Genomic DNA, 20,075 nt, shown 5'->3' with positions numbered 1-20,075 from the left:
TTGTGACAGGTTCTCTTTATGGAGAGATGTGGGGTTAATAACCCACATCTCCTCCAGGCTGGAAAGCATGAGGTTGGTGAATTTTTTTTCCCCGATCTCATGCAGACAGCCGCGATTGTGGCTTTGCTTACTTTCGGGTACCCGGGCATGACGTCACACCGCGCCCGGGCCTCCGATTGTCAGAGATGACTGCTGAAATCTCCATCATCGTGAGCCAGCGCCGGCCGGTTCGTTGTCAGGGCCCTCGGAAGGCACCGGAGAAGCACCGGTTGCCGGCGGGAGGGGAACGCCCCCTCCCACAGCCTACGAGAACAATCAAGCAGCGGAACTGCTGCTATGAACGTTCTTATCGTGCACAGAATTGCCGGCAGAAAACAATGATATCTGAATGATGTCTGTAGCTTCAGGCATCATTCAGACATCACCGCACAAAATCACATGATGTCCTTCGGTGTAGAAGTGGTTAAAGAAAACCTCTCCCCATTTCATGGTGTCAGCAATGGCACCACATGGAAGAGAAATGCCACAAGGCCTGAGAAAGAAAATAAATAAAATTTCTTTACACAAGAAAGGTGAAGGCTACAAGATTAGCAAAGCTTTAAATATCAAAATTTTTAAGCAAAAAGTGATAAAAAAAAAAAATTTAATAAAGCTGGAAATGCAACAATATCACACAGTCAACCAGACTGTCCATGGACATTAACACCTTGACAGGAGTGTGATAAGGATTGAAGGGAAAAAAAAAAAAAAATCCCCATGCAAGTTCACTGCAGTTGGCTAAAGTAGAAAGCCTGACGGGGGGGGGGGGGGGGTTGTTTCCTGTGACAATACAGCGTACACTGCAGAGGAATGGCATGCATGGTTGTTGTCCAAGAAGGAAGCCACCTAGAAATTTGCCAGGGCCCATGCTAAAAAAAAAAAAAAGAAGACTAGGACTATGTACGCTAGAGTGATGAGACCAAGATAAATGTTCTTGGAACTACTGGCTTTGCAAAGGTGGGGAGTACAACAAAAAAAAATGCATGGTGTCTACAGTGGAGGTAGTGTCCTTCTGTGGGGGTTGCATAAGTGCTGCATTTCATTAATGGCATCATGAATTCACAGATGTACTGCTCTATATTGAAAGAAGATGCCATCATCACTTGGTGTCTGGTCATTGTGCACTTTTCCAACATGACAATGATCCAAAACACACATCTAAGGCCACTGTTGCATTTCTGAAGAATAACAGGGTGAAAAGTGAATCAGTGGCCAAGTAGGTCTCTTGATTTAAACCCAATGGAAAACCTATGGGGAATTCTGAGGAGACAAGTTGAGCATCACTCTCCATCCAGCATCCAGGCCCTAAAAGTTCTTGAAAAATTGAAAAAAGATGTTGCAATATGTCACCAACTTGTTTATTCCACGACTTGGTGATGTCTGTATACGTATACAAATAATGGTCATACAAAATACTAGAGGTAGTAGTTTTTACTGTGGGATGTATTCATTTCTGCATCAACTAATTTGAGTAAAACTTTAGATTTTGTAATCTAGTTACAGTTGTGCTCATAAATCGTTATAGCACCTACAAAATAGGGGATAGAATGACAACTTATCTTTTATTTATTTTTTTACTAGTAATGCCGGCAATCTGTGATTTTTGTCAGGACTGCGATATTACGGCGGACACTTGACACATTTTTGGGACCATTCACATTTATACAGCGAACAGTGCTATAAATATGCACTGATTACTGTATAAATGTGACTGGCACGAAGGGGTTAACACTAGGGGGTGAGGAAGGGGTTAATGTGTGCCCTGCTAGGTGATTCTTACTGTGGGGGGAGGTGACCGATGGTTATCCCTAAATACAAGGGACACACCATCGTCTCCTCTCCCTGACAGGACGTGGATCTCTGCGTTAACACAGAGATCCCTGTCTGACTGCCGATCGCGGGAGCCTGGCGGACATCGCACACGCCAGGCACGCGCATCGGCACCTGAGTGACGCGGCGGGCATGCGCTCCCCCAGTGGCTGGAGGCCGTATATAGACGGCCTCCCGGCAATTAAAAGCCACATTGCGGCCGTAAAAAGTTTGTCAGGTGGGTGGGAAGTGGTTAACAAAACTTTTCACTCATGCTTAGTGTTTGGCTAAAGCCATTCATCATCAACTGTGTTTACTCTTTAACCACTTCCATACAGGGCATTTTCACCCCCTTCCTGCCCAGACCAATTTTTAGTTTTCAGCGCCGTCGCACTTTAAATGACAATTGCGCGGTCGTGCGACGTGGCTCCCAAACAAAATTGATGCCTTTTTCCTACAAATAGAGCTTTTTGATCACCTCTGCGGTTTTTATTTTTTGCGCTATAAACAAAAGAGCGACAATTTTGAAAAATACACAATATCTTTTACTTTTTGATGTAATAAATCTAATAAAAAAAAAAAAAAGTTTCTCAGTTTAGACCGATACGTATTCTACATATTTTTGGCAAAAAATAAAATAAAAATAAAGCGTATTTGATCGGTTTTTGCAAAAGTTCTAGCATCTACAAAATAGGGAATAGAATTACGGCATTTATTTAATTTAATTTTTTTTTACTAGTAATGGTGGCGATCTGCAATTTTTATTGTGACCGTGACATTGCGGCGGACATAAATCGAAAACTTGACACATTTTGGGACCATTCACATTTATACAGCGATTAGTGCTATAAAACTGCACTGATTACTGTGTAAATGTGGCTGGCAGGGAAGGGGTTAACACTAGGGGCGCTGAAGGGGTTAAATATGTTCCCTAAAGTGTGTTCCAACTGTAGGGTGACTCACAAGGGGAGGAGATCGGTGTGTGTTCCTCAGTACTGGGAACACACATCGGTCTCCTCACCGCTGACAGGACATGGATCCGGAGTGTTTACAAACACACAGAGATGCATGGTCCTGCCAGGATTGTGGGCAATCGTGGACGTCGGGCAGCGGGTCCTGAGAAATGCGGCGGGGGCGCGCGCCTGCCCGCCCCCTAGCCGCCCGGGAATGCAAGGACATCCTATGACGTCCACTCTGGAGGAAAGATTCGCACAGACATCATTTCACAATGACTCGGTAGGGAAGTGGTTAAATCATAACAGAAACTAGCCAAAATGACCCTGATCAAAAGTTTACATACCCCCGTTCTTGATACCGTGTATTGCCCCCTTTAACATCAATGACAGCTTGAAGTCTTTTGTAGCATTTGTGTATGAGGTTCTTTATCTTTTCAGGTGGTAAAGCTGCCAATTCCTCCTGGCAAAAAGCCTTGGACTGTCTTGCATGAACTGCAGGTTTGAGATCTCCCCAGAGTGGCTCAATGATATGGAGGTCAGGAGACTGAGATGGCCACTGCAGAACCTTCACTTTATTCTGCTGTAGCCAATGACAGGTTGACTTGGCCATGTTTTGTATCATTGTCATGTTGGAACGTCCAAGTACGTCCCATGCACAGCTTCCTGACTGATGAATGCAAAGGTTCCTCCAGTAATTGAGGACATACTGCATTCATCTTGGCATCAATCTTGGCATCAATTTTGTCCAAAATTGATTGTGCCTTTGTAGCTCACACATCAGCGATCCACCTTGGGCGTTTCACAGTAGGAATGGTGTACCTTTCATCATGGCCCTTAATGATTCCTTTACAAAATGTAGCATTTATGGTCGTGGTCAAAAAGCCAAATTTTGGTCTCTTCACAAGGTTTGAGGCTTGTCTCTGTGGTGTTTGGCGTATTGTAAGCAGGATACAATGTGGCATTTGCGTAGTAATGGCTTTTTGGTGACTTGACCATGCAGCCCATCTTTCTTCAAGTGCCTCCTTATTGTGCATCTTGAAACAGCCACACCACGTTTTCAGAGAGTCCTGTATTTCACCTGAAGTTATTTGTGGGTTTTTCTTTGCATCCCGAACAATTTTTTAGGCAGTTGTGGCTGAAATTTTCGTTGGTCTACCCAAGAGTTGTTTGGTTTCAACTTCTCAATTTTCCACTTCTTGATTAGAGTTTGAACACTGCTGATTGGCAGTCTCAATTCCTTGGATATCTTTTTATATCCTTTTCCCGTTTTATACAGTTCAACCAACTTTTCCTACAGACAATGCTTTTGTCCCCCCCCCCCCCCCCCAAGAATCAGAATCCAGAAACATCAGTGCAGCAATGGATGAAAAATGCAAGGGACTGTCAGGAATCCAGAAACTCATTGACCTTTTGTACACACACTAAATTACAAGCAAACAGGTGAGGATAGTTACCTTTAATAGCCATTCAAACCCCTTTGTGTCAACTTGTGTGCATGTTATCAGGTCAAAATTACCAGGGTATGTAAATTGTTGATCAGGGTCATTTGGATTTAAAAAGAGTCAGAGTCGGTTCACACTAGGGCGACACGACTTCCAGCGCGACTTTCAGAGGCGACTCCGACACGACTTGAACATGAACCACAGGGCGATCTGGGGCCATTTACAACACGACTTGAAGTCGTCTCCAGGACAGGAGACTTTCCAGTGGCCAAACAATCAGCTCCAGGGGAGGGAGGGGGAGGGAGAGGTTTGCCTGAGAAATGTATGTTATTTTCCTGGAAAGTCGCTTCAGTTAAGACAGTGATCAGACTTGGAGGTGACTTCCATTGAAATCAATGGATACAAATCGCCTACAAGTCGGATTGAAGTAGTACAGGAACTTCTTTTGAAGTCGGAGCGACTCGAGTCGTGTGTATTAACACCGCTCCCATTCACTTGCATTGTTTTTCCTCGACAGCGCGACTAGGGACGACTTGAGGTGACTTCAAGTCGGATCCCAAGTCGCCCCAGTGTGAACCGGCTCTAAACAGTCGATTGTATTTGGCTGAAGCCATTTATTATCAAACAATGAGTGAAAAAAGTTTGTTGTACCATTCATATTCTTTGAAAAATGGCCAAGAAAGCATAAAAATTCTGCTAGGGTATGTAAACTTTGAGCACAACTGTACATTTAGCGACCTTACTTTTATGCAATGAGCTGAACAAAGGTTCTATTCAATTTATGCAGAATATATATATATATATATATATATATATATATATATATATATATATATATATATATATATATATATATATATATATATATATATATATATATATATATATATATATATATATATATATATATATATATATAAAAAATTATATTTATAAATTGCACACACCCCGAACAGACTGAGGTGCAACCTGGTGGTATCAGACCGAAATATAATGCCCCAGAGGTTTTCTATTGGATTTAGTTCAAGGTCAGGTGAGGGTGGAGCCCATTCAATGGTATCAATGCATTCATCCTCCAGGAACTGTCTACATACTCTTGCCACATGAGACTGGGCATTATTGTGTACTAGGAGGAACCCAGGACCAACTACACCAGTGTAGGGTCCGACAATGGCTCCAAGGATTCCATCCCGATACCCAATGGCAGTCAGAGTGTCATTGTCTCGCCTGTAGGTCTGTGCGTCCCTCCATGGATACGCCTCCCCAGACCATCACTGACCCACCAAACTGGTCATGCTGAACAATGTTACAGGCAGCATAACGTTCTCCACCGCTTCTCCAGACCCTTTCAGGTCTGTCACATGTGCTCGGGGTGAACCTGCTCTCATCTGTGAAAAGCACAGGGCACTTGTGGTCGACCTGTCAATTCTGGTGTTCAATGGCAAATGACAATCAAGCTCCACGGTGCCGGGCAGTAAATACAGTGCCTGATGTCCTCTAGTCAGTCATATGTCCAATAGTCAAATAGGCCGCTTGTTGGTTACATGAAATAGAGCTAGCATCAGATGTTGAGACCAGCGTTTGATGTGTCCCGTGCATGGAGCAAGAACCAGCTCAATGTTGAGTGCTGTGCAGGCCCTGCAGCAGTGCAGATTTTGCATGGTCTCGGTCATAGCTACAAAATGAGGATATTCCCTTGTGAGGCACTTACGGCATAAAAGGTGCAAAAAATAAATTAAGCATACGCTAAGAGTATGTGGTAACCCAGGTAAGGACCATTCCTGTACCCGATCCTCATGGCAAAAAGATGGGCGGGAAGCACCCGAGTGCCTTATACGTGCTCCACCCAAGTCAAGGCTCTGAGTGGTTGGATTTTAGCAGCAAGTTTAAAAAAAAAAAAAAAAAAAAAAGGGGAAGAGCTTATACTGCACGGTGAATACAACCCAAACATGGCCTCATTCTTACAGTTATGGTCAAATATACAGGGTAATCCTGTCTTGCTGGATACATCTCCCAAGGGGTTTTCATTATTAGGGACTAGGTTCCATAGCGATGGACCACTGTCCTAGACTTGTGTAGCATCCTATGGCTAACTTAACATGTGCCAAGGTGAGTGCCCATGCAAGAACCAGTGCCCGAAGCAACATTACACAGACCATTCCCAAAGCATAGGGTCCGGTTACAGCTCCCAAGTTTTTACCAAGGTTGCACCGATCAGAAAACGCTGCTAATTTGGCATTAGAAGACAGTAAGGGCCCAAATGATAAATCAGAAGATAAAATGATAAAAGAAAAATAATGAACTAGTTACACCAAGGTTGATTTTCTCCACCAAGGCAAAAAAAGTACATCACCTTCTGACACTTGCACACAACGGAGTGGGGTTGAGTTATAGGGGAGAAGTACAGGGGAGTCCCCTCAAAAGCTTTGCCAGTGTCCAATCACCTGAAGGTACATGCCCATTACCCATGGTATACGCATGCTCTGCCTGTGTTCTGTACAATTAGGATAATTATGACAGCCGTCTTGCTTTTTCAGTAAAGACTCCAACAGGATGAATGTATATGCAAGGTTTACACCGCCTTCACCTGTAATGATAGATGCCATAGTACAAAGAAACAAAAGCCAAAAAAGGAAATTGGTGATTTTTGCAAGTATACATCCTAAATTCCTTGTATACGTGAATGCGATCGTGTGTTTTAAGAACAGTTTACCTTTAAAGGGGTTGTAAAAAAGGTACAATTTTTTCCCCCCTAAATTAGCTTCCTTTACCTTAGTGCAGTCCTTCACTTACCTCATCCTTCGATTTTGCTTTTACATGTCCTTATTTCTTCAGAGAAATCCTCACTTCCTGTACTTCTGTCCAACTCCACACAGTAATGCAAGGCTTTATCCCTGGTGTGGAGTGTCGTGCTCGCCCCCTCCCTTGGACTACAGGAGAGTCAGGACACCCACTAACGCACAGCTCCTTTATCTGAAACGTAGACATCATCCTGACTGTCCTGTAGTCCAAGGGAGGGGCGAGCACGACACTCCACACCAGGGAGAAAGCCTTGCATTACTGTGTGGAGTTACAGACAGAAGAACAGGAAGTGAGGATTTCTCAGAAGAAAGGACATTTAAAAGCAAAATCGAAGGATGAGGTAAGTGAAGGAGGACTGCACTAAGGTAAAGGAAGCCATTTAGAAAAAAAAAAAAAAATAAAAAAAAAAAAAAGTGTACCTTTACAGCCCCCTTTAAGGTGGTGTCATTCAAAATTTTAGGACAGAAAAATGCACACCCAAAACAAGCATTTACCTTATCAGATATCACCAATACCTGTTATGCACATGCTTGCTCAAGGTCAGTGGCTCACTAGGTGGTAAAGCCAGAATGAGGACAACAGCCCTCTGGAGAAAATACACCACCCAATAATATCAGCTACAATATTTTCAACAAATTCTTTACGCTTTGACAGTTGCTTTAGACCAGTGGTTCTCAACCTGGGGGTCGGGACCCCCTCGGTGGTCGAATGACGATTTGCCAGGGGTCACCGAATCCTGGGCTGTTCCTGACGCCCCTCTTTCCCAGCTTTTTCACGGCTGTCCCTGGAGCCTGTTGCCGCCTAGCTGAGCGGTTCCTGGAGCCTGCAGCCGCCCACTCAGCCTCTTTGCAGCCACCCATTTAGTTCATGGCATGGCTGGGGGGGGGGGGGGGGGGGGGAATAGACTAGAGGTCAGCTGACTGATGAGGAATGTGAGGTGGGAGGGGCTGAAGGAGACCCCATCTCCTGATTTCGGCATAGGTGTCACTGCTGAGAGACACCACAGAGCTGGAGACACAGTGAGTAAGCAGATGACCTTGATCAAGAGCACCCAAGTTGGCGGATCAGAACTCCCGCCAGCACTGCCACTCATCCCAACTCCCCCCCCCCCCCCCCCCCAAGGAGTAAGAGAAGGAATGCAAATAGAGAATACATGGAAGGGAGAGGAAGAGAGGGGGAGGAACAAAGAAAAAAAAGGGAGAAAGAATAAGAGAAAGAACAAGAAAGACTGCTTAAGAGAGAAAAAAAAAAAAAAAAAAAAAAGAAGAGGGTGGTACATCGTAAAATGTACAATAAGGGGTTTAATACCGTATGAGTGGAAGGGACTCCTGAGCACTAAACATCCGTGGATTAGGGAAACAAACTACTGGTCTTGCCTTGGGTGCTGACACCCACGCTACGAAAATAATTTTACTGTTAAAAATTTCCCAAGTTGTGGGGAACCCTATCAAGGGGTCACGGCACTAGGAAGGTTGAGAACCACTGCTTTAAACAGACTTGTCTTATTTATTTCAAAACACAAATATTAAGGGGTATAGCATACAAGTAAAAGTCAGATATGGGTTTATGTATTATGTATGTCATTCTCACATTTAGCCATCACATTTTGCTTTGTAATAACATCCAGCCCACTAAAGGAAAAGTAAAACCAAAATGTGAAAAATCCTACCTGTCATTGTATACTGGTAAGGAGAAGCCAATGACGGAGCAAAAGCTAAAGAAAACAAAAAACACATTAAAAAAAAAAACTTCAATATTTTAAACATTTAAGTTTTGATTTTTTTCCAATGGAACACAAAACTCTTTTATCAACTTTCAGAAAATACAAGATATTTACTTTTAATAGTAAAATTATCACTGGAAAATGCTGTATGCATCATTGCTATGTGACCGCTACACACTAATGGAGGCAAATCCCTCACATTTCCTGTTCTGGCTGTGAAGTGAAGGGAATCTTCCCACTGGGACTTGTGTCTTTTCAAACTGACCAACTATGCAACTATAACCTTCCCTCAGTCTATGCAAAATTAAAGTTTTGCCTTTAGTTACACTTTAGTAAATGGACATGGTGGACAATATTCAAACTGACAAACACATAATGAGCTCCAAGCCAACTTCTGCCTCTACTTGAAGAGGCTCACCTCTCCAAAAGAGGTCACTTCCCACACCCATTTATAGGGTCTGTAAACGTTCTACCAACTCGCACATGGCTGGATAAACTCTACTTGAAGTTAAATCGCCCACAGAGGATAAATCTGTCTTGTGGCAGTACTGGTACAACTCCCTGGGACAAGAGGTGGTTAAAGAGTATGTAAACCCAACATGCCAAATCCCTGATAAGCGCCTGCTGCAAAATGTACTTGTATGAAAAAGTATCCTGTCCTCTGTATTGCTTACTTTGTGTGAAATTCCAGGCGTTCCTGCCAGTCCCTCTGCTTTCCTATTGAAAACTTACACTAGGCATGAGAGCACAGCTGACAGTAGTCAGTTCTCTTGTTGTGCTGGGAACTCTGTACTCTCCAATGATCAGACTTATACAGAAACTCTCCCCCCCACACACAGCCAATCAGTGGGAGGTTCAGTATGCTGCCGTTTACCCTCTCTCAGCTCTCTGTTCACAGCTGCATAAGGAGCTTAGATGGTATGTGATCATTTCGATTATGTTTTATATGCACACACAAATGTAGTATTGAGGCTACTTTCACACTTAGGCGCTATATATATATATATATATATATATATATATATATATATATATATATATATATATATATATATATATATATATATATATATATATATATATATATATATATATATATAAAATTTGTCATGCTTCCCTGTAAAAATCCTTTTCTTTGAAAAAGATCATGGGACACCGAGGCCAGGCTAACATTCATTACCTGCTGGGACACCCCAGAGCAATATCCTTGAGGGGAGGGATGCACCCTGCCAAATAATAGCCATCTGAACTTTATACGGCAACCTGCAGTACACACTGCGGCTGAAAGCCGAATCCTCAGCTGCCCGAACGTCCATTTGATAAAATGTTGTGAACGTATGCACTGAAGACCAGGTAATAGCCTTACAAATCTGAGCCACAGATATCCAATGGTGAAAAGGCCATGATTGATAGTTTATTCCTCTGTATGACAACTGTATGACAACTTAAAAAAAAAAAAAAAGCGCCCATGAGGTTCCTACACCCCTGGTAGAGTGAGCTCTCACCTGAAATAGGGGAGCTTTAAGTTTCAGACCGTAGGCCTGAATGACCAATTGACGGACCCAATTGGCAATGGAAGCCGCTTGCCCTTCTTGAGACCCCTTTGGTAAAACAAAACCCAACTCTGGTCCTCGGATCTCTGCAGATCTAGGCAAATAAACCTTGACTGCTCAGACAATGTCCAAAGAATGCAGTCTTGCTTGCGCTGAATAAGACTGAAAAAAAAAAAAAAAAAAGATAAATAATGTCCCGATTTAAATGAAAGGCCGACATCACTTTTGACAAAAAGGATGTAACGGGTTGTAACACAACCCTGTCGTGAAGGATCAAATATGGTTCCTTGCACGAAAGGGCCGCCAGCTCTGTCACCCTTCTAGCCGAGGTGATAGCCATCAGGAAGGCTAGTTTGTGTGACAGCAAGTCTAATGGAATTTCCTTAATAGGTTCAAATGGTTGCTTCCGTAACAGACAGCACCAAATTCCAGTCCCAAGGACACATTAGTGACCTAATAGTGGGAGGCAAACAAGTTGCCCCCTGCATAAAGGGATCAGTGAATGGGAGGCTAAAGGACTTTGAAAGAATACCGATAGTGGCGAAAACGTGACCTCTGATTGTACTCAAAGCTAGTTTGATTTCTACAGCCGACTGTAAGGGAAAATAAAAATAAAATAATTCTCCCAATCATGTATTTTCATGGATGCCATCTTTTGGCTTCACACCAAGCAATAAGACTTCCAGACTTGATTGGTTTTTCTAACATTCACTAGGGTAGATATCACTGGTCCAGAGATAAAACCCTGGCTTCAATAGCCATGCCGTCAAATTTAGAGACTGTAAATTGGGGTGGAATATAGGACCTCGAGACAGTAGGGGTCGGGGGTGCTGTGGAAGCATCCATGGTCCGTCTTGTCAGTCTGAATCTCTGGGAACCAGGGCCTTCTGGGCCATGCTGGTGCTACCAGAATCCTGCACAACAAAAGTGGAAAGAGGGAACGGAAGGAAAGCATAAACCAGGGAGTACTGGCTCCATGGAACCATCAGAGCATATGCTTCAATTGCCAGAGGATCTCTTGTCCGAGATACAAACTGTTGTAGTTTGTTGTTGAATCTGGATGCCAGTAGGTCGACTTCTGGCCATCCCCAATGCTGGCAAATTTCCTGAAACACCTCTGGGTGTAGGGACAATTCCCCCGGGGAGATCTGCTGGGGGCTGAGATAATCTGCCTTCTAGTTTTCTATTACCAGGATATGGACTGCCGATATCATTGGCATCTCTCTCTGCCCAGGCAAGCATGTCGTTCACCTCCTTTAGCGCTGAATGACTCCTGGTACCACCTTGGTGGTTAATATATGCCACTGTAGTAGCATCGTCGGACTGGACTCGGATAGGATAGTCCTGAAGCTTCAGCGTCCAGGAGTGTAGGGCCAGACACACTGCCCGTAATTCCAGGACGTTGATGGGCAGGATCTATTCTGTTCCTGACCATCTCCCCTGGGCCGAGAGCCCATCTAAGATTGCTCCCCAGCCTGATAGACTGATATCTGTAGTCAGTACTTTCCAGCTTACTGAGAGAAAGGATTTTCCCTTTTCGCAGGTTCTGATCTTGAAGCCACCAATTTAGGCTTAAGGATGCCTGAGGGGATAAGCACATTGGATAATCCAGGGCTTGTCAACCCTGTTCCAAGCCAACAAAATGCTTTGTTGTAAGGGCCTGGAGTGGAACTGGGCATAGGCCATCTCCCTCGAAAGAGGATACCATCCTTCCTAAAAGGCTCATACAGAGCCGAATGGAGGGTTGTCGGTTGCCTCATCTGCTGTACCTGCTTCATCAGGGCACAGATCCTTACTGGTGGTAAGAATACTCTTGCTTGGACTGCGTTTAGGATCAAACCTAGATATACTTTAAATTCTGAGCTGGTCTCAAGTTTGACCTTTCTGTATTTATGATCCAGCCTAAGCTCTTTAAATACCATACTGTGTGTATTATGCTCTGTTCTAGAGCCTGTACTGAGTGATCTGAGCAGCAGGTCACCCAGGTACCCGAGCACCAGAATCCCTTGGGCTCTTAAAAAGCCCAGTACTGGTGCTAGGACCTTTGTAAATACCCGAGGGGGATGTAGCCAGTCCTAAGGGTAGAGCCACAAACTGAAATTGACATTCCTCTACTGCAAACTGTAGGAATCTCTGGTGAGGCTGAAAAATAGGTATGTGAAAAAAAAAAAAAAAAAAAAAAAAAAAAAAAAAAAAAAAAATCAGAAGCTACTCATGACGCCCAGTGGGAGAAGCAAAATGCATTAAGCCATCTGTGAAGGCTGTGTGGACGCTAAGGCGGCAATCTCTGCATGATTCATCATTTTGATGCAAGTAATGATTAAAAACAAAAAAAAAAAAAACAAACACACACACACAACTAAATAAAATAGCAGTATTACACTATATGCTCTCTCCTCCGTCTTTCTTGGAATACCATTATGGATTGTTGCCGATTGAGTGAGCCTGAGGAACCTTATCAGGAGGAGGCCAGCAGACACCTACATTCCAAGGCCAATTCCGTGGACGGACATCACCACCTCAATACAGGCACATACACCATTTGCATCTGGTGAGTGGGGACCCAGGAGGGGAGCACGGAAAGTCACCTGAATATTTGAACTTGTCACTGGCTCAACATTTTATGTTTTTTTGGACTTTGTTTATATTGTAATTGATAGGCGCAGCGCTAACTTAAATTTTGCGTTTCAAATATTTGTCCAAGTAATCACCGAATAGATATTACCCATGAAAGGGAAAACCTGCTAATAAATTTTTACAAGGAAGTTCGGCCGACCAGTTCTTTAGCCATAAGAGTCTTCGCATATGTACAGACATGAGAGCCAGATGAGAAATCTGCTGTATAGAATCCTTTAAAGGGTCACTAAAAGGAAAAAAAATGTTTTGCTGAAATTACTGTTTACAGGGTATAGAGACATAGTTAACCGATTCCTTTTAAAAATGATTAAAAGTAGATAAAAAAACAGTCATATAATGTACCTGCAGTTTCGTTTTTGCTGTTGTTGCCTGGTTCTCCGATGTACAGAGACAAAGAGCCAATAGAGAGCAGTGAAGGTTTTGCAAAACGAAACTGGATTGGCGCTGACACACAGTGTCCTTGATTAGTCACCACAGTGAGAAATCTCCTAGTACTGTGATGATCAGGAAACGGACAACCAGTGTCCAGAACAGAGGAATTACAGCAACATCAAAGCAAAAAATTTCCTTTAGTGACCCTTTAAGACATCAAAACACAGCACTTGAGGAATATCGGTCTTATCTTCAGGCAGATCACCCTGCTGGTTAGGCATACTAGGCCTTTTGATGCGATCCTTTACGGACTGGCAAAGACCAATTGCTGCAACAGCTGGCTGAATAGCTGCACTGGTCAAAGAAAAGAAAGCCTTTAATAATAAATTCCAATTTATTGTCAACAGCGTCTTTCAGGCCCTATGCATTATCTACTGGACAAGTGAATTCTTTATTTAAAGGAGTTGTAAAAGAAAAAAAAATTTGATGACTGTTTACAGGGTATAGAGACATAATAGTTAACCGATTCCTTTTAAAAAAACGATTAAAAATTGATAAAAATCAATCATATTTTGTACCTGTAGTTTCTAGTCTCGTTTTTGCATGTTATTTCCTACCTCTGTGCTGTACAGAGCATACAGAACCATAGAGCAGTGATGGTTTGGAAAACAAAACTAGAAACTAGACACACAGTAATCACACCTCATTGAAGTTAGTGACCACAGAGAGAAAGCTCCCAGTACTGTGGTCATCAGGAAACAGAGAACCAGGAAGTGTGGAGATCAAAGAAGAATTACAGCAACTTGAGAGCAAAAACGAACAATGAGGACATGAAAACAGCACTGCATTAAGGTAAAAGGAAGCTATTAAGATAAAAAAAAAAAAAAAAAAAAAAAAAAAAAAAATTGCTTTACAAAAAGAAGAGACTGCTGCATCAACTGCTGGCATGCTCCATTTTTAACAGTCCTTTCATCCATGGGATATGAAATTGAAACCTTGTAGGAGGAGTAAAAGATCCGATCAGGATTTCCCAATCAGTATACACTGCTTGTTCCAGCAGGGGGTGTAGGGGGAAATACTGTGCGGACTGAAGAGGCCTCAGGGATCCCAGAGAGAATCAGGGGGGCTTAGTTAGCTCATTTTTTTTAAAAAGGCAACTTAACGGCAGAACGAACCATTTCACTTAGGGTCTAGACGAGAGGCCTCTGCAACTGCGAGGCAGACAGCCACTGGATATCTTGTCCAGATTGCTCAGCAGGAGACTCATCTGCCGGGCACTCCACTGAATCCTGAGCTTTAGCTCGTCCACGTTCTCAACCCATTCCTGCTCCAAACTAGGAGCCTCCAGGGGAGGGGGGGGGGGGGTGTTTGGTCACGCTTTTTGCCACCCTGTGGAATGGAGGCAATCCTGCCGGCAATCCTGTGCTCTAACCTGGAAAGACCTGCATACAGCTGTGAGCTGTAGGGTTTGTTTCAAATCTATCTTTTAAAAGAATCGGCCAGTATTGCTAAAAGTTAAAGATCTCAAACAAATCCTACCTGTGAAGCCACAGTTCATATATAAAAGCCCCAGGCCTTCGCAATAGAATTTCACCCAACATTCCAGAGACCCCCAAAACCATCTCTACCTTCCTGGACATGGAAGGTTTTCACTATTGCACTAGGTGCAAAGCTTGTAAAACCACCAAAAGACCAAAAAGGATAATTGATCATTTCCAAAAAAAACACAAGCCATTAATTACCTGCGATTCAGTTAACGTCACCTATGCAATTGAATGCTGTGTCCAAAACAGTACATAGGGAGAACTACATACTAGAATTAACGAACATCTAACCAAGATTAAAAAATGGGTACCCCAAGCATAGCTTATCCAAACATTTCAGGCTGTTCCACAACAAAGATCCCTCTTCGGCCACTTTCTATGGGATAGATAAAGTGAAACATTGGAGGGGCACCCATTTTAAAAAAGCAGTATCCCAAAATGAAACCAAGTGGCTATATAAAACTTAAGACACTTTGCAGCCGGCTGGTTTAAATATAGATATCAATTTAAACTTTTTTTTTTTTTTTTTTTTTTTAATAATGCTTGATGGTAGTAGTGTCTTCTGAATTTATTACCATTTTTATATTTTTATTTATGTACTTTTTATTACTAGCGTCTTATTGTAAAATTAAGATAACATCCAATAGTATTCTTAAAATGAATTTTATGCCATGTACAACATTAGTTGCCATTTGTATTAAGGTATAATGGTTTGTTGTCTGCCGGGTGGTTGTGAACAGCCATCCCACACCTTTCTTTGCAATAGCAATATCTGCAAAATCCACTAGATGGCATTTCAAAATTCGGGAGCTCTCTTAGCTCTGGCCAATTAGAATTCCACTTTGAGCAAATAAAAACGTGACTCATCTTGTGACCCGGGTGCTTCCAGACGTCGTACGACGAAACGTACGTTGAGGCTTGTTCCTGGGCCAATGTTCTCCTTCAGTACTGGCATCCAGGCAGTGGAACACACACCACTGCAGCGCAAGCAACAGCCGTTCTCAATGCCCTGGCATATATATGTGGTTTTCCTCTAGTGCCGAGGCTAGGCACCATCTATAGTAAGAGGCCATTTGGTGTGTTTGTTTTTAATTAGTGTTTAACAAACGATATCATGCTATGGCTTTTTATATTTTTTTCTGACCAAATATGAGGCGGAGTGATACATTGATTCCTTCAGCGGACTGTCACCCAGCTATCTCACCTATTCGTTCAGCATTACAGTCAGTCAAGCTTAACCCGACCTGCCTTTTTAGTAAAGGGGTCACTATCAGTTTTTAAGTAAGCTACTTGCCTTACTCACGGGTGTGCGTTTTCCGCAAGATCGTTTCCCATGGTGACGGGCTAAATATTTAACCACCTCATACCCTCTGGACTTTCATTGTGCTATACTCATCCAGACTCTTTACCATTGCACTTGTTCACTTTAGAATTTATATGCACTTTATTATTGTTAAGCAAGATGTTCACTTTTTAGCGTATGCTATCTAAACTATATATAGTGTGCATCATTTGGTTCTAGCTCCCCCTTATATCTATACAACCCACATCTGACCCAATCACCCATTCCACAATCCTGCAGGCTGCCCACCCCCCCATTCGCCCCCTCACTTGTATACGCTCAGTCTCCTCTCGGACACATAATCTCTGGTCGCCCTGTACACAAAACCCCCCCTCACCAGGCAAACTTTATCATGTCAATGGGTTGCGTCACCGCCTCTGTTTTAATCTATAGGGTGCCACATGTCATTTGGGGGGGGGGGGGGGGAGCCTAAGCTCATCTCGTGGTAAATGTAAAGGATGTACTTTTTCCATAAAACAAATATGCATTTTCATGAACTTGGATTGAATGCACAATGTCAATTTTGTGTCTCATTAGTGCAAGTTTAATCACCTTCAACTGTAGGCACTGCAAGGAGATATTTGGCTGTTCAAATATGAAAAAGTCCACTATGTTCATGAGGTGTACTTGCTTACAAGTTTGTCCCAAATGTGCACGCAAAATGTAATGTATACTGTATGCTAAACAAGTTTGTTCATGCTAGCCCATTAAAGCTTACAATGAAAGATGCACTAAAAACAATGGGTACATTTAGATTAAACTTTGTTAACGGATATATTGAAATGATAAAACATACCAGTATACTGAAATACTTTGTTAGTACCAGTTATAACTAGCGGGATGCAACAGAACCAAAAAAAACAAAAAAAAAACACAGTACCTTGCAATTTCCATGCTTTTCTTTGTTCTTCTTTGGCAACTTGCTCCATGTCTTTGTCATATATGTAATCTTGACACATAAAGCAGTATATACCCCCATACAACAAATCTATGGCTGTAGAGAAAAAAAAAAAAAAAAAAGTGAAATAAGACACATGAAAAAGCAAGTTAAAAAAATTCTACTTGGTGTGCCATATCAAGCTTATGAAATTAGGCAATTGAGAATACCAGGCTTTGCAAGGATGCCCAGAAACCTATGTACACCAAACAAACTTATGGGTTTAGGAAGTGTGCTAAAGAGAGGGACAATTCTTGAAAAAATTAAGCACCATGGCAACATCCATCAGGAAAATTACTGGTTCTCTGCTTACACTGAAATATGGCCAAAAGGTTCTCCATAGATTGTTAAATATGGATTCTTTAACCACTTCCCATGCAGGCCAATTCTGGCACTTCACTCCTAATCATAATTTCTTTGCAAGAAAATTACATAGAACCCCAAAACATTATGTATTTTTTAGCAGAGACCCTAGAGAATACAATATCGGTCGTTGCAACTTTATCTTGCACAATGTGAAAAACGTTGCACCGAGAAGCTACCTAGCATGTCATGCTTCAAAAGAGATGGGCCAAGAGGGGAAGTAAATGACAAACCCCCTGCACACAAAAAGGGACCCACCAGGGAAAGGGCCGCAAAAAGGCTCCAAGCAATTTAGATCCACTCCAAGCTGTGGAAACAGCAGGACCCTGGAGACCAAGTACATCCATGGATGTCGCTCCATCCCTTCGCACCAAGAGATGTAGGCCTGCCAGGTCTTACACATCTGTACCAGATCACTTCGACACCCTTGCGGTGGAGACGAGCAGCCAGGAAATCCATGCCCTGTTAAGGCTCATACACACGGTAGGACATCCAACAAAATTTCCCTTGGATTTTTGTCCTAATTGATTTGTCCTGCCACACCCATAGCATACACACAGTCAGACTTTTCTGCAAACTTTTCTAAAAGTTTCCTAACATCATGTGTTTTTTTTTTTGCTCTTTTCTGCTCTTTACCGCCACCCTTTGGTTAACTTCTGCTATTGTTTTTTGCTTTTAACATTGGTTTTGAGCATTCGTATTTGCACTTTGTCCAAAAGTTGGTTGGATTGCTGTACACACGGTCACACAAAGCACCATCGGACTTTTGTTGCCGAAAAGTTGGTCCGTTCGCAGACCCAACTTTTTGTTGGATGAAACCAGAAAAAGTTGGTCTGATGGAGCGTCCACACAGTCGGACAAATTTGAAAAGTTGCAGATTTTGAAGTTGGTTGGCCAAAAAAGTCCTACCGTGTGTACAGGGCTTAAGGCTCACCTCCTGAAAGGGAGCCGAAACACCAGTCGCCCTGGTCCAGCATCTGGCGACTCCAGTAGTCCGCCTGCCGGTATACCGAAGCCACGGCCGTGGCGTTGTCTGGCTGAAACCAGATCGGACGACCTTGCAACCTCTTCGACCACGAGGAGAAGCATAGCCTGATCGCCTAAAATAGTAGGACAATGAACGGTAGACAGCACCTGGTATTCCCAGGCGGTCTCCCACCCAGGCACTAGCCAGGCCCGACCCTGGGTAGCTACCGAGACCAGACAAGAGCGGGCACATTCAGGGAGGTGTGGCCGTAGGTCCACGCAAGTCCAGCGACTCAGGGCCGACTGGACCCCCCAGGTTCACAACCCGTGAGGCTGGCATCCGTCGTAAACACCGACCACTGGAAGGAAGAAACACCTTCCCGGACCGAAGAGTCGGAGATCTACGTCACAAACTCAGAGATACCGACTAGGTGGCACACCGGAATCTGATGATTTCAGAGACAAGAGATTCTTACCACCTAGACAGTATTTCCCCTGGAAAACCTGAGTGTGGAACTGGGCATACAGTATCACATGGGAGGCTACCCACAGGCCCCGGACCAGCAGGCGCCCGGAGAGAAGACCGATTGCGTGATGCCAATACCTTCACCGCAGAATGAAGCCAATACCTTCACCGCAGACTGAAGAGACTGCAATTTCTCCAGGGGAAGAAGGACCTTCGCCACGAGGAGTCCAGATTAACCCTAGATACTCCAATGCCAATTCAGAACCTAGCATGCCCAGGATTTGAACCCTGGGTCGCACACATGGAGGGCAGGCTTGCTGCCACTGAGCTACACCTTCTGGCCTAAACGTTTAACACCCACCCAAATCTTCGGAGGGTCTGAATGGGAAAAACACACCTACTAGGTCTGAGACAGAAGCTGCTCTCAGAAGAAAGTCTTCCAAGTAGCCAATGAGGCAAAGCCTCGCTGTCCCAACAAAGTAAGAATAAGTGCGAGCTCCTAGCTGAAAACCCATGGTGCTGACACCAGATCAAAAGGGAGGGCCACAGGCTGACAGAGACCCTCTCTCATCACGAAGCACAGAAAAAACACCGACATGCGCAAAACTGGACATGCATGTATGCGTCCCTGATGTCTGAGGACGGCAGGACGTCCCCCAGATGGAGCGCAGCTACCACCGAACGAATGGATTTCATGCAGAATTACCCGACGTTCACAAAGGTATTCAGGGCCTGAGGCCCATAGAAAACCCCAAACCTCTTGTCCTGCAGGAAAGGTAAAAATCACCCCGCAGCTTAGCAAATCCCACACTGCCTAAGGCAGACCGATGGGCCAGGAGAGGAAGACACAAGGAAAGCCTATCTAGTACTCCGAAGAGACCACCTTGCAGACCCACTGGTCGTAGAGCAGGGAGGTTTCACCGAATTGTGAACCTGCAAGCCGCCCCTCCCACCTAGAGACAGGGAGGGAAGGCTACATACATTGGCAGGATTTGGGTGGCGGCATGATCGGCTTACGCACCCAGGGACGGATTAGTCCCCCAGCTGGGCCTTTGACGGCCTGGGAGGGTTGCCCCTAAATATATATATATATATATATATATATATATATATATATATATATA

At 43.5% G+C, this 20,075-nt stretch overlaps 1 protein-coding gene across 1 annotated transcript in view; it reads right to left on the bottom strand.

The window, feature by feature from the left end:
* Nucleotides 1-20,075, bottom strand: part of LOC120943645 (ubiquitin carboxyl-terminal hydrolase 22-A-like) — a 105,505-nt gene that overhangs the window by 57,493 nt on the left and 27,937 nt on the right. The window contains 1 exon segment of the mRNA XM_040357050.1: nt 17,100-17,213. Within this exon segment, the coding sequence (XP_040212984.1) occupies nt 17,100-17,213 (114 nt within the window).

The sequence above is a fragment of the Rana temporaria genome, chromosome 6 (genome assembly GCF_905171775.1).
Source record: "Rana temporaria chromosome 6, aRanTem1.1, whole genome shotgun sequence".
Classification (NCBI taxonomy): domain Eukaryota; kingdom Metazoa; phylum Chordata; class Amphibia; order Anura; family Ranidae; genus Rana; species Rana temporaria.
The sequence above is the reverse complement of the archived record's forward strand: the minus strand, read 5'-3'. Positions and strand labels throughout refer to the sequence as shown.